General features: G+C 41.1%; 1 protein-coding gene across 2 annotated transcripts in view; it reads right to left on the reverse strand.

Annotated features, from left to right (window-relative positions):
• Positions 1-14332, reverse strand: part of commd10 (COMM domain containing 10) — a 54914-nt gene that overhangs the window by 38266 nt on the left and 2316 nt on the right. Inside the window, exons 3-6 of one of the 2 annotated variants that reach the window (XM_062381682.1) lie at positions 13751-13861; positions 13152-13307; positions 10660-10770; positions 2893-3045 (exon numbers count right to left, since the gene is read on the reverse strand). In XM_062381682.1, the coding sequence (XP_062237666.1) occupies positions 2911-3045; positions 10660-10770; positions 13152-13307; positions 13751-13861 (513 nt within the window). In that variant the 3' untranslated portion in view covers positions 2893-2910. Of the gene's footprint in view, positions 1-2892; positions 3046-10659; positions 10771-13151; positions 13308-13750; positions 13862-14332 lie in introns of those variants that run through there. The other variant, XM_062381683.1, reaches the window with a different exon arrangement.

Genomic DNA, 14332 nt, shown 5'->3' on the forward strand with positions numbered 1-14332 from the left:
AGTTTAAAAGCAGCATACACAGTACTTTTTATTTATATGGGACCTGACAAAGAAAAAAAAAGAAATGGCTGGAAGTAGCTTGGTGCTTTCACTTTGTTTGTTCACACCTCCCACACCTCCGAGATGGAGGGTGCAAACCCTGAAAGGAGACAAATCACATTAAGCACCTAAAAACTGTCGAACCCTGAATTGGAACGAGTACAGCTGGCAGTTTATCCGTGAGCAGAGGGAGCGCTGCCTCTGCAGACTATTTATCTGAGGCTTACTGTTTACAAGGATTACAGCTCTTGAATTTAGGCCATGCCCACACTGATGAGGAGGATACACCTGAAAATGCCTTGAACATGAGAGACAGGTCTCTGTTGCGCTGGCAAACATTTGCTAATTGATTTCCAAAAGCGTGTCCACATGGAAACATCAAAACAAGAGAAAAATATCTTGTTCTTCTTGTTCTTCCATCAGTTGAATAACAGTGTCAACAAAATGGTGCATTATGTCATTATTGTTATTTTATTATTATATAAGGTTGTGTTCCTATCAGCAATCAAAGCATTTCGGTAGCTTCTGGTACTGTGCTGAGATGTGTGTATAGATGACAAGTCGTTCATGGCTGATCATCGTTAACAGAAAAAAGTTTGTTCACAGTGAACGGATACAACTGAAGAGCAACTAGAGCAATTGCAGCCGGGTTATGGCCTGTGCAGCCACCAGGGGGTGATCAAGATCAGTTGGCTTTACTTTTTGGGAGTTGTCATATTGTCTATGCTCTTTACTGAAAGACCTGGTTATTGTCTGGTTTTCCATTTTCACTGCACTAGATTCATTTATCCAGTATCTATACAGCTTAGAACTGTCCTCCGGAGACAAATAAAGTTGGTTTGAATTTGAATTGATCTTTTCAGGGTCTGGAGGGATCTGGAGCCACCAGCTGACATTAGGCAAGAGGTGGGCTACACCCTGTCGCCAGCATTCTGCACTAAATCTGTCTGTTCCTATTTATGACCTATACCACTGCCAGCCACCAGGGGGTAATCAAAATGATTTGGCTTCACCTTTTGGTGAGCTGTCATGTCGTCCATCTTTTTTTACAGTCTATGCTTGAAACAGACAATCTTGTCATTTTACTGCCCGGCTGTAACTCCTGCACCGTCTCAGTAGGGTCGATTTTTAACCCTGTTCTTCAGTGATGTCACTACATACTTCATCTTCTTATTTCAGGTGATAGAACAGTGCACAGATATTTGTGTGACTGAAGCTTATAAATGCTACTGGTTAACCAAGGCTACATTACGTTCCAGGCTGTTCACTCACTACATTATACTTGTGCCGCCTAACGAGTTGACAACGTAATTACAGTGATGTGTCAATTAAAACACCTGTAATTAAGCCGACTCATTGACTAATGAAATAAAATCAAAGAAAGACGTGAAGGTGAACTTTTCTGAACCTTGCCTCTATGTTTTCCATGTCATCTCCCCAATGTAAGACCATAATTTGTATTCATCCACCAAGTTGCAGGGGTGTATGTGTTGTTAGGATAATCACTTTCTATCAAACTCTAACAGCTGCGGTCCGCTGTGATAGAAAACAAATGATTTTCTTTTTCACCATCTCAAATTTCCCTCAAATTCATTCCTCTCTCTTTTTATAAACGAAAATAAATCTTTGTTTAAGCGCGTCTAAATCAGGAAGCTCCACATCGCAGTGCCAGGGCAAGAGGAGACGCTCAGCAGCTTGAGCGCTAAGATAAACAAGGCAGGGAACACGGGCCGTGTGCGAGCCGTAACATGATGATTATGGTGGTGGCAGCTAGTTACCGCTGCCTGATATGGAGACATGGTACCTTGTCATGTTCCAGCCTCTGCTGCCAAGCCTGTAAACTCTGTCGACTTCCCAATAGAAAGCTGTGAGGGATCCGTGTTGAACTGAACGCACCGTGTGAACTAATATTAGATATATCCATTTGAGATTCTGGCTCTGTTTGTGTTTTATAAGTAAAAACTAAAGTTTCTCAGGCAAAACTTCCTATTCACTTCAGAATCTGCTTACTCCAACAACGCCTCAAAAAGCTGTGTCAAACCTTAATCTTCTAAATGTGTGTGGGGTGGCTTAAATAAAAGCTGAAGCTAGGCAACATCTTGTAGTGTCAGCCTTGTCCAACCATCGGTGGGCCAGGATCTGGGATAAGTGGGCACTCAACCCCTTCAGCCAAGGCCTCCATTTTGAAACAGTATGCATTTTAATGTATTAGCTTGGCACAAGGTTTGAGTCGGGGGTCATGGGCAACTGAGCTCTGTGTGGCTTTGTATTTGTGTGTGTGTGTATAAAAGAGAGGGAGAAAATGCCTGCACAAGACGAGTAGCGGCTCCTGTTCACAACTGTAAGGCCTGTTTTTTCCACGATGTGGCCGAGCGAGGATCGCCAAGGCAGCCAGCCTTTGCCCCGATGGTATGTAGACACTGTCATTCTCCTACACAAGGCGAGAGCGGCCAGGACAAAAATGTGTGTGTGTCAGTTGTCCCTCTAAATAAGCAAAAGAAATATATTATAGCAGTTATTATAAAGAGTTTTCCATTTCTTGACAGTTCGTCTAAAAATACGAAGTCAGTTCAAATGTCACAACTTATATTTCATATTGTTTACATTGGATCTGGTTAGTTTTGGTTTCATATTGCAATCATGGGGTTCCAATACAGATTTCTGTATGACATATGTACTTCCTGTTTTCATCAGCTATGTGGGTTGCGTCGACTTGACACTGATTGGTTTGTGAATGAACCAGTTCATATGGTTCTGAAGGTCCAGACCATCAATGAAGGCGTGGAAGTAGCCTTAATGAACACGAGGCATCATGATTTACCTGCAACCTCAAATTAATTTTTTACATTCCATCACTATTTACTTTCCTTTTCATGCAGAACCACAGCGATTGTGTATTTTGCTCGGAGCGCCGCCAAAACTCAGGAGAGGAACAGACAGTGCTGTGTTTGAAGGAGTCCTGTGCAAACGCTGAGGTCTGGAGCTGTTTCTGTTTTCCAAATGCTTCTGTGAAGACATGGTTGAAAGTTTCCAAATGCACAATGTAAGATATTGTCAAAAGTATAAGGACCAAAACTCAGATACTTTCAGATTCTGTAGAAATAATAGGAGTCTATTACCGAATACATGTCACTTTGAACCTTAAGACAGTTTTCTAAAGCAAGACTTTAGCTTTCAACAAAACCGTCAAATACCAGTTTAACATCAAAGGGGCTGGGTGATCAGTTTGACGCTGCTGACAATTTGTTGATACAGGCGGAGGAAGCACTCTGTGCCCTATCATTGCTTGTGGGATGACAACAGTGCCAGGCTCCAACCCACTCATTATAATCATTATTTCAAGGGAAGATGCCTATGGCTCATATCCTTTCATTGCCATTACACCCCATCACAGCGCCAGGCAAGCAGACAAAGACAACCGCTGTCAATGTGAAATGAAGCACATCTCATAAAACAAAAGAATCCTATCACAATATAAATAACACAAATGAATACCTGTACATGACGTAATTATATAGCTGCTCTATTACAAATATTAGCATTTTCATGAATAACCCGATGCCTATTTACACTGTGAATGCTTATGAGCCAACTTTCACAGGATTGAATGGAAGTGATTTGGCTGCATGGTTCTGCAATCAGTGCATCTTGTTTAAACTGAAATAGATTCCTCACCCCGGCATAGTTCAGCCAAGAGGCAAAGCAGCCTCTCTAAAATAAACTCCGACTAAAAACTGAAATGAAGAGGGAAGAAAAGAAAAGAAAAGAAAAGAAAGAAACCACATGCACATCTGAAACTCCCAGTCTTAAGCACCCTTTTACCATCGCTACCGGCTATGGCAAAATGGCACCACATTATCAGGGGGATTAATGATTATTTCACAAACTGCGTGTGAAACAAAACAGGCTGAATAACGAGAGAGGAATAAAAGCTGATCACAGGATAAAAGAGGGATGTTAAATCAATGAGATTTAAATGGCAGTTGCAGTTGGATTTGTGGGGTTGATGGCTTCGCTATCTGGGTGTCAAGCATGTACCGTGGGTGTACTGAACAACATCCAAACATCCCCAAATCCCCCAGGCGCCTTTTGAGAGGCTAAAGAATCTGGGAAAGGGACTCGTGGAGAAAAACAGAAGTGGAGGTTAGAGGGGGAGGTGGGGTGAGTGGAAGAGGGAGATATAGAGAGTGTGTAATAGGGAGAGAAAATCAATGGGTACCCCCAGAGCAAATTAAAGCCATGACATCATCTTATGGCAAGGAGCAAGGAGCGGGGTGGCGAGGAGCTGAGGGGGAGAGGAGGAGAAGGGAGCGACGAGAGCACCCACAGTCCCATTCTCCGAACTGGATAAGAGCCGAACAATGTGCCCGCGATGAATGGGATCCCAAATCCCACAGCAGAAAAACAAATCACCAGTGGGAAAGGGGGAGGGCGAGCGAGGGATGGAGAAGGAGACAGAGAGAGATGGAGGGAGAAAGGGAGACCCTTAAAAAGATGTGCACACAAAGCGACAAAGCATCTCGGGACATGTAGAGCAAGGCAAGTAGAGATCGAGACAAAGCTGCCTTTGTCCTCCCTGGCTGGTGGGTGGCTCGGTGTGAAGGATTTGAACGTGGTAGCATGTACATCGGAGCCCTCCAATATATTGATCGGCTGGTGTAATCCCCGAAATGATAAATGTAAAGGTTGGATGTACTCCGGGTGTTTTGTTTGTGGGGTTTACAGGGCGAGAGCATGGGGGAGGCAGAAAGTGGGCTTTACACAACTATTCAGAGGAAAGCTTTGAGTTTGGTTCAAAGTTTGGGCCTGGTGCTGCTGCTGCTGGCGATGACACGTGAGGCGGGGAGGGACCTTCAGGGAGCCTCTGATCACAGCACCTCCTCACTGAAGTCAAAACGGGATGTTTAAACGCGTTCCTCATCACACAGTGTTAATAAATAAAGTCACAGCCTTCGCTGGGAGGGCTCAAAGTGCATGTGAGTGTTAGCACGTTTCAATGCAAGTGTGAGTTGTTGTGTGTTTTCAAACAAAAGAGCTTCCGTTCCTCTGTGACTGGTGCTGTAAGCCCGAACAGAGAAAAAATAAATTAGAATCAAAAGGAGAGAAGTCTTTCATGTTTGATGCTTTGATAACAAAAAAACAAGCAGGTTCCCACCAACTAGAATTAGTTGGCTCAAAATTTTGGAACTAGCTGGGGACCACTTCATACAGAAATTTCAAAACAACAAATAACAGATTCGCTCCTGTTTAAGACAATAAAAGAAAGAAATACATGGTAAGAAATGTATTTGGGGGATTAACGAAAAAGGAGCAGAAAGTCATGCAAATGTGTAAAGGTAAAAAGAAAATGCTCTGACACTCGGATCCGGCAGAAATATGATCCGACAATTTAGAAGCACTTAAGCACAATCAATAGCAGCTATGATGCAACACATCATAGCTGCTCCAATGGAAAAAATTTGATCAAGAATAACTCCAGACGTATTTCTTAAGGTCCCACGTGAACTGAACAATATTTTGGTTTTATATCCACCAAGAAGAAATATTTTTCTCTCTTCAGGAGAAATTGACAGTTAATGATACATTGTTGACGGTTCTGTGTTCAAATATATATTTTGTGTCTGACATTTGGGCCAAGAGGAGGTGTATTTTGCATAAGACAGGTTTTTCATTGAGATCCCTGTTGGGCCTGATCCTTCCAGTGAAGTTATCTGTGTGGATATTACCCAAGTACGCTGGCTTCCTCCCACAATCCATTGGGGTTAGGTTAATTGGAGACTTTTGACCATATATATGAAGGTAAGTGTGAACGATAGACTTTAAATAAAAATTAGACAACACACCTCTGCCTCCTCCCACTCTCAAGAAATTAAGCCAAAATATTTTGGCAAAGATATGTTAGCAACTTTTTTCAGTCTGTCTAACATATTCTATTTAAAAGGAGAAAAATCTGTTTGGGATTTTGTCTTAAAGCCGCACTATGTATTTATTTTTTCTCTCTCTCTGTGGTTTGAAACTCAAGAGCTTTGCTTTATCAACTCTCATCAAATCTGTCTGAAGCTATCAGCTGCAGAGATACTTTGAAGCCGGAGCCAGCAAGCAGAAGCTACATTAGCTCTCTAGCTCTTACCTCCGTGTCTTTGTGGCCTGGCATGTCCACAATAAATATTGAAATCGGTGGTGGCTGCCTTGCAAGTGGATGTTCTGTATTATAAATGTCACCCTACCCTTGGTCGGTGGAGCAGTGGCTCATTCTGATGCCACAGGACAGAGACGGAGAGAGGGAGAGGGAGAAAGAGAGATGGAGAAGGAGAGAGACGACAGCGGCTGGCGAGGGAATTCAACTTTCAGACTCATTAGAGGGGTGTAGGGGGGTGTGCTTGCATGTTTATGATTAAGAGGGAAAATGGATACTGTGGAGAATGAGGGACAAAATGACAGCGAGGGACACAGAGGGGAAAGATGGAGGGAACGGAAAGAGAGAAAGAAAGCCAGCCAGCCAGCCCTCTGTTCCACTAAGTCTCTCTTCGGGAGTACAGTATGACTCGTCTGTTAACCATTATTGTCAAGCTAAAAATCAGTGATGCTCAAATTGATGGGGGGGAGAGACAAGATCAAAGAAATAAATATGAAAAGTTTCTGGTCCTTATTTATAAGAACATCTTTACATTATTCTTAAAGAATACTCAACAGTGTCGTCTCCTCAGGCCTCTAAAGGTTATACAAACCATCCAACCTGAAAAGGTTGGATGGCTCAGCTACTGGAACTACATGACCTTCGAGGGGGGGGGGGGGGGGGGGTACACAAGCTGACTTTCATATCTGCTTTCCAATTCCAAAAAGGTTGTGGAACACTGAGCCAGACGACTCCCTTTGGGGCTTTTTGGCCTCTGAAGGCCACTGGAAACTTCCTCCATGTGATGTGGGATCCCTGCCTGTTGTATAATTCTGGAATCAGGCAGCTCTTGTGTCGGCTGTGGTCCACGATGGTACCCACAAGCCCTATCTTGCTTTGCCCCCAATGATTTATCAGTGCAGCTTTTTGAAACAAAGACAGATTGTGGTACCGCTGCCCTGAGTGCGGTACGAGAAAATGATATCAACTCATTGAAAAGCCTCATTCTGCCTCCATCACACAGTTTATTTGTTCTCTTGTGCCTGTGATATACTACACCTTGAGCTTAATACTGCACAGATCAATGGTTCAATTTAGTTAATTAGTAACGGTTGGTTTTGTTTATTTGTGGCTAAATACTCTGTAGTAGCCCTGTAAATGCTATCCTCCATTATATACAACAAAGGTCATTAATAGGTTAAGCGGGTCTTGGTCCAGACATAAATTATGTCCTATCAGGAACCGGTGTTGTCCTGTTTTTAGTGCGTTTCTATGTTAACTCTTCTAGCCTTTATGGCTCTGGTTAAGTGGCTCAGGAAACTGACAGACCAATGGCATTCGTTGTAAATGATCTCTCGTGACGCCAGCCAGCCAATCAAATCTGTGAGGTCCGATGAATGTTATGACTGCAGTTGGTGTGCGTGACAAACACAGAAATAAAAGGAGGAATAGCAGAGAAAAGCAAAAAATTAGGTTGTTGAGTCATGTTGAAATTGGTAGAAAATTGACTGCAGCACAGGGAAACCTTTATTCAAGACTATTTTAAGATACACCTTTACTTTTGGTTACTATTTTCTGTGTTTTGTGATTTTACTGCAAACCTAAACACCACCACATAGAAAATGAATAATTTTTCAGCTCGTGCAGCATTTTCTAAAGCCTAAGATCAAATAGAAAGTGCATCTGAAGCTCAGCAACTTATGATAGTGGAAAGAAGACATGGGGGCCTTCTTCACTTGGCTGAAATAAAATGGGTGGATTGTGTACTTATGATTTCAAGGGAAGTGAAGCTTGTGTGGGGAAGATAGTGAGCTTAGAAAATAGTCTCTTAAAATACAGATGAAAACACAGATAACTGGTGATTATTTTCTGTATTGATGAATGAGAAACTCCACAAACCATCAATAACAGTAATTGTCTAAAGTAAAGAGACATCCCATATAGTACTATTATAACCGACACCAAAGGTAGTGAAATTCACACAGCAAATTCGAGGAGAAATTTAAAATCCCCAAGTTTCATCTTTGTTGTCGCCTACCCCATCCTCCTCTTCATCCTCTCGCTCAATGTCACCTCTTCGTCTCCTGTTTTTCCTCATCTTCTTCCTCCTCTGTTCTTCATCCTTCCTATAACCTTCCTCTGCACGCTCGTCTTCCTTCCGTCCCGTGCTCAGATCCTGTTTCTATTCTAACTTTTTCTTTTTTTTCTGGAAGCAGATCACTCAAGTCTTTTTTGGGTCTCAGCTGCTTCGCCAAACAAAATAGGCAACAGGTCTTGTATATCTGCGACGATTGAGGCTATTTCCACCCGCCCTCGCTCGAGACGTCACTCTTGAAACATTGAGTGGGTGAGTGAGAGGACATTTACCTGTGTGCAGATGTACTGCACTGCTTGCACGGTACATCAACTCTCTGCTGAACCCAGTGCATATTCAGTTAAAGGGAACAGCAGCTCTTCTGGGTGGGATAACTGCTTCATCGATGCAGAAACAGTGATCTATAATTTGAACGTATGTCCTCTCTCTGTAGGTTTCGAGGCAATGACAAAAGATGTCATGAAAGAAAATCCCTGCCACAAATATTTCAATGAAACAGAAAATATATCCCAAACAGCAGTCAACTAATTTCTCTAAATATGTATTCTACTTCACAGTAGATATAGGATGTCACATTGTTTGGGGTAATGTGATGCTCCCTTGCGTTCCCCCCCTCGGGCTCTACTGAAAGCGTCCTAGTGAAGCAGGATGCTGGCTGGTCAAGCAATCAATACAATACAGACAATACCCTCCGTCCTTTTTCATAGTTTTCCCCTCCTGTCCCTTACTTCCTTATACCCCCCCAAACATCTTCTCCTTCCTCCGTCACCTTCAATCCCACCAACTTCTCCTAATTGTAGTTTTGCCTTCCCAGTGGGGGGGTGTTATAAATCTGCATTGTAATTAGCATGACACACAAGGCAGAATTTTTGCTTCTAGTCACAACTAATTTACTCCTCGGCCATCGCAGTGTTTTGACGATGTAGACAGTTTGCACTGAGCTATTCTTTGCCAGATTGGAGAAAACAACTTACTGTTATCGCAGAAACACCAATGGTTGAAAATGAACCAAGTGAAACAAGGGGTGGTATCCATCTCTCAGGTACTTCACTGCTGGAGGGAAGCTTTGCAAACTGTGAGACGACAGCGCCTCCTGCAGTCTCACTGCGGACGTTCACTGAAGTTTATCCCTACACTCTCCTAACAAGCCCTGTGTTAGACCCCCAGCTATATCCTCCCACAAGGGGAATCGTGTAAGTGGATTTAAATAAATTAATGCCTCTTTCTGCTAGCCTTGGGAAAAGAGAGCAGAAAATATTCAAAAACAACAACAGAATACTCCATCTGATTTCACATTCACAAAGATAAAGAAGAACATTTCTTTAAAGATTACACCTATAGGCTCCACATTTAAAACAGCGGCAATTTGAATATGTCATGGCTAATTCCACGTTTAGGCTGAGCCCACACTCTCCAGGGAGCGAGCACAAAGCAAGAAAGACACTTGACTAGTCAGCTGGAACAACACTATGCAGGCTCGGGAGGCAATCAGTCCCAGCATTTTGTGAGAAATAGGCACCAGTCAAAAGCCTGGGAATCATAACTGCGAAATTTCTGTTTCCATGCAAACAAAGAGCGATCCTGTGGAATATATTCGTCAAACCATTTACAGCAATTGATTAATCGTCATCTCACTATGCTTGTGCTCATGTTTAGGTTGTCAGACGGATCGATACATAAAGTCTAGATGAAATATTTCACACAAATCCCATACTTCTCAGATGGAAAATCATTAAATGTGTAAAAAAAACACAACTTGTGTGTGGAACAGAAAACCACAGCCCATTGGCTAAGAGAGAAGTGAGTGAGGGGAGAAGTCTTAGAGTAACTGCATAGCATTAGCTAATTGGGATCAAACAAACTCTACCGAATACAAATGAGAAGAAACTCAAATCTAAGTTAAAACCAGAATTGCATCTTAATTCTTCGTGTTTTCCTCTAGTATACAAATATTTAAGACCATGCTTCATTGCAATGCTGCAGCAAAATAATCAATCCAATGCTTTGTTTTAAATTGGTATTTTTATCTCTATGCAAAGACTGAGATATAAAAAAGGAAACCATTTAATAATCGTCATTTGCAGACAGCAACACTAAATCCATAACAAATTGTAAATAAGGCTGGATACTGTGACTGCATGGATACAGTTCAGTACTAGTTACAATGACACCCTGCAATACAATGCACACACCATCCAATTCTAGCTTCTAGCTCCAGAGTGACTCTCTCAAGAGAACAAAGAAACCCTGGAGGTTCCATCGTCATTAGGCACAGACACAGGAAACGTCTCTGATTACAGTGGTTTGGTGTTCACAGCAGATAATTGATGGTATGAGAGAAGCAAAGCAAGAAATATTATACTCGACATGTGTATTCATACTTTACATGTGTGTGCGCGTGTGTTCATACCTCAGAGTCTTCCTTGCGAAGCCCCAGTTGGAGGACGGCACTGGGAGATTTCAGTTTGGCTTGGCTGGACTGGGCCATCTGCAGGTTTAACTGCCATCCTACAAACTCCAGCTGAAAAACACACATGGCACCAGGATTCAGTTCATAGTAACACAGCTGTGATAAAGAGTCAGACTTTTAAAAAGCCCCCATTTTTAATTCATACATTTTAAAGGCTACAACAAACTAAAATAATAGCAATTACCACAAAATAAGGGAACTAACAGTATATTTATGAATAAGTTTGTTTATGATTTGACCTCAACTTTTTGCTGTTCTTTGATTAGCGCTATATATATATATACTTTATTATAATGAAAATGAAAATGAAAATGCAAACAGATCCCAGCAACTGACAATTATTTTCATAATTATTTTTCCCAATAAATAATCATAATATCCAGCGCACATTGGGTGGACAGTGCCAAATCCAAACATGTATAATGTAAGACCAAGAAAACCAGAAAATTGACACATTTGCGAATCCGTAAACTATCACATATTTTGCATTTTTGCTTGACAATTTGTGAAAATTGATTTTCTTCATATCGCTAATTAATAATTTGACTAAATGCTGTAGATAAAGATGCACAAGTTATTATCTATTGGTACTTCTGTAAAACTTTGTGTTGTCCTCAAAGTCTAAGTTGACAGAACTTCATTCTCTCATCCTAACTTTTCTCCAACATCTGTAAATGTGAAAAAAACTTGCAATGCCGCCAAAACACAGAAACTTACCAATCCACCGGCTGATTTACTGAGCGGTACCTCATCAGTCAGCTGGAGCAGTGTGATAGATTAGCAGTGGAGAGTCAAGGCAGGACAGTTAAGTGTTTTACGATGCAGAGAGAGGCCATAATAATAAACCATGTGTGACTTATTGGGGCTGGACGCTTCCGCAGCAGAGGACAGGTGTGAGGTGAGGAAGGGCCGGGAGCCCGGGACACATTATTCACAACTGGAACAACCATCCACATTAGCATGAATAAACGCCACAGCTTTATGATGTGTTACTTAAAACTTCCAGTGTACGCATATAAATAAAGTTGAATGATAAATCTGTAACGATCATCAATCAACTGAACTACAAAGTTAAGTTCTAAAATGCAGTGTAATTGTTGAACCTAAAAAGAGAACATTAACTTATCGATTAATTTCCCTTTTTATTTTGTTCTGTATTAACTGCTCCATCATATGTTAATGTCTCTGTAAATAATCTGTAAATTACTGCAAGAATATATATTTCTAGACACACACTCACACACACATATATATATATATATATGCACAGGAAGATTTAATATAAAGTATGAGTATAAGTAGAATATTGATTTAAATACTCAAAATATACTTTTACTGATGATTGATTAATGTTCAGTTGTATTGTTCAAATAGTTATTTCTTTGTGGACTGGAAAATGCATTTATGAAACCGTATAATACACGACATGTAACATGCATTCATTTTGTGGATCATCACTTGTCACTGTGATAGGTTTTTCACAGCACAGGGGGATTTCTTCAAGCTCAAAACCCAAAGATGACAAAGAATCTCCAAATTTCATTCTTGCTCAAAGAGATAATGGAAAAATCAATTACCAAAACAGTGGACAGTTCATTTTCTGTTGGCAAACTACTTGATAAATTGGAAAATACTTGCAGGTCTTATTGAGACTGCTTTCCCCCAATCTTACCATCGCCTGCTTGTGTTTAATTGTAGGTGTCACTCGTGAGACTACCGGTGAAAATGATATCACATCTCTTATTCAGCTAATAAACAACAAGGTGGCAATTAGTGTCTTTACTGTTTCCTGAAAAAGATAAACAACTAAATCCTGCTTTCTACTCACTGGAAAATGGAATAGAGAACAGCCACACGTCTGTTATACACAGTCTCTTGTGTGACTGATAATTGCCCAAAGTCAAAGCAGTAGCTGAGGTTGTCTCAGCTACTGCTGGCCTTCTGCTGCCAGCGACATTCATGGGTATAACGGAGAGAAGCGGGTTAGACACAGGTAAGTGAGGTGTTTGGAAAGTATGGCAGCGGAAAACAACTCCTGCATAATGTGACTGATGCGCATTTACTCTGCGTTAGATCCTAAATTCCCTTGAGTTTGAAAGGGAGCACTGTTTGAGATGTCACCGCTTAATAAAGATATAAAGAGGAACACGTTTTAAAATTACTCTGACAAATAGTGTGAGCTGTGAAAGAACCCTTTTTTTTTCAAACTAACAGCTGGAGTGAACTCGCACGAAAGCAGGTCATCCTTAATACGGAGAGTCTGATTCTCAGCTCAGAGCAACGTCGCACCAAATCAGCTCAATGGGATGGAACAGTGAGAAGAGCCGCCTGAATCCCTCCGCCTGGGACTGGATTCAACTGGCTTTGGTTAAGAAACAGTCGACTTGAGGTGGAAATGATGTCACTTAGGTGGAGGGGGCAGGGTTCAGTACCTTCTTTGGGGCAAAGATGTTATGCTTGAGCTTCTCCACTAGCTCAGGTCCAGCGGTGGCCCAGGCTTGAGAGAAGACCTCGGCTTTGTCTGGGTTCAGATGAACGGCCTCCAGCTGCTGCTGCAGAGAGGCCGGCTTTACGTGATGATACACAGCCTGCAGAGGAGGGACGACACAACGCACACAAGTTACTGTAGCTTTTAAAACCCCTGCTAATGTTTCACACCAACAACTGATCACTTTTACAACAATTTTCCTATATACAACTAACACTCAATGGTGGTACAACATAACACTTACAATACAACTGTGACCCCTGCTGGACAAGTAGGCACAATGTGATCCACAATAACAGGAACCAAAATTAGACACTTATCCGATGTATGTGTTACAATTACGTTATGTGTTTTTTTTTTACTTTGCCTCCACATTCAGATCTAATATTTAACCCCTCAAATGTACATAAACAATAAAAAACAATAAATGAAACTGCAATTTAGGTAAATGATCATTTCAATCAAATTATAAACAAAAGCCCTATCACGTAATAAGGTGATAGAGGATTGTTAAGGACAGATTGTCAGGTGACCTCCACTCACCTGCTCAAGTATGAAGGCAGCGGTTTCCAGGACTAAATTGAGAGCCTGTTTATCCAATGAGAGAGCAGCCTGAAGTTTTTGCTCCTCCTCTTCACTGAACGTCTTCTCTCCCTTTGAAGAAAAAAGGATTTATTGAAAAGATTCCTGAAAGATCAACATTTTCAAGAACTGAAACATAAATGAAACCTATAACTTAAACACAGATCTGACAACAATTTAGAATGTGGGTCGGAGGTTAACCACTTAAGGGGATTTCAATGTATAAATGAATTTGATAGTTACTGGTTATAGACAATAATTAGGTTAAAAAATACAGAGCATGTAGTAACAGAAAACAAATGCTTATATTGAGCCACTATTCATTTTTCAATGACAATGAACACAGAAAATTATTAAATATCTTGAGCTACATCTTTAGGCTCTATTAATTTATGATGGACAATAACTAATAAGTTCAATACAGCAAATAAAACATCAAATCAAAATCCATCTAAATGTATTTTTGCATGTTATTGTTTACCTTTTAAAATCTTAATTCAGTGTTTTTAAGGGTCCTGCAGATAGCAGCCATGGTGAGCTATC

This window comes from Platichthys flesus, chromosome 3 (genome assembly GCF_949316205.1).
Source record: "Platichthys flesus chromosome 3, fPlaFle2.1, whole genome shotgun sequence".
Taxonomy (NCBI): Eukaryota; Metazoa; Chordata; class Actinopteri; order Pleuronectiformes; family Pleuronectidae; genus Platichthys; species Platichthys flesus.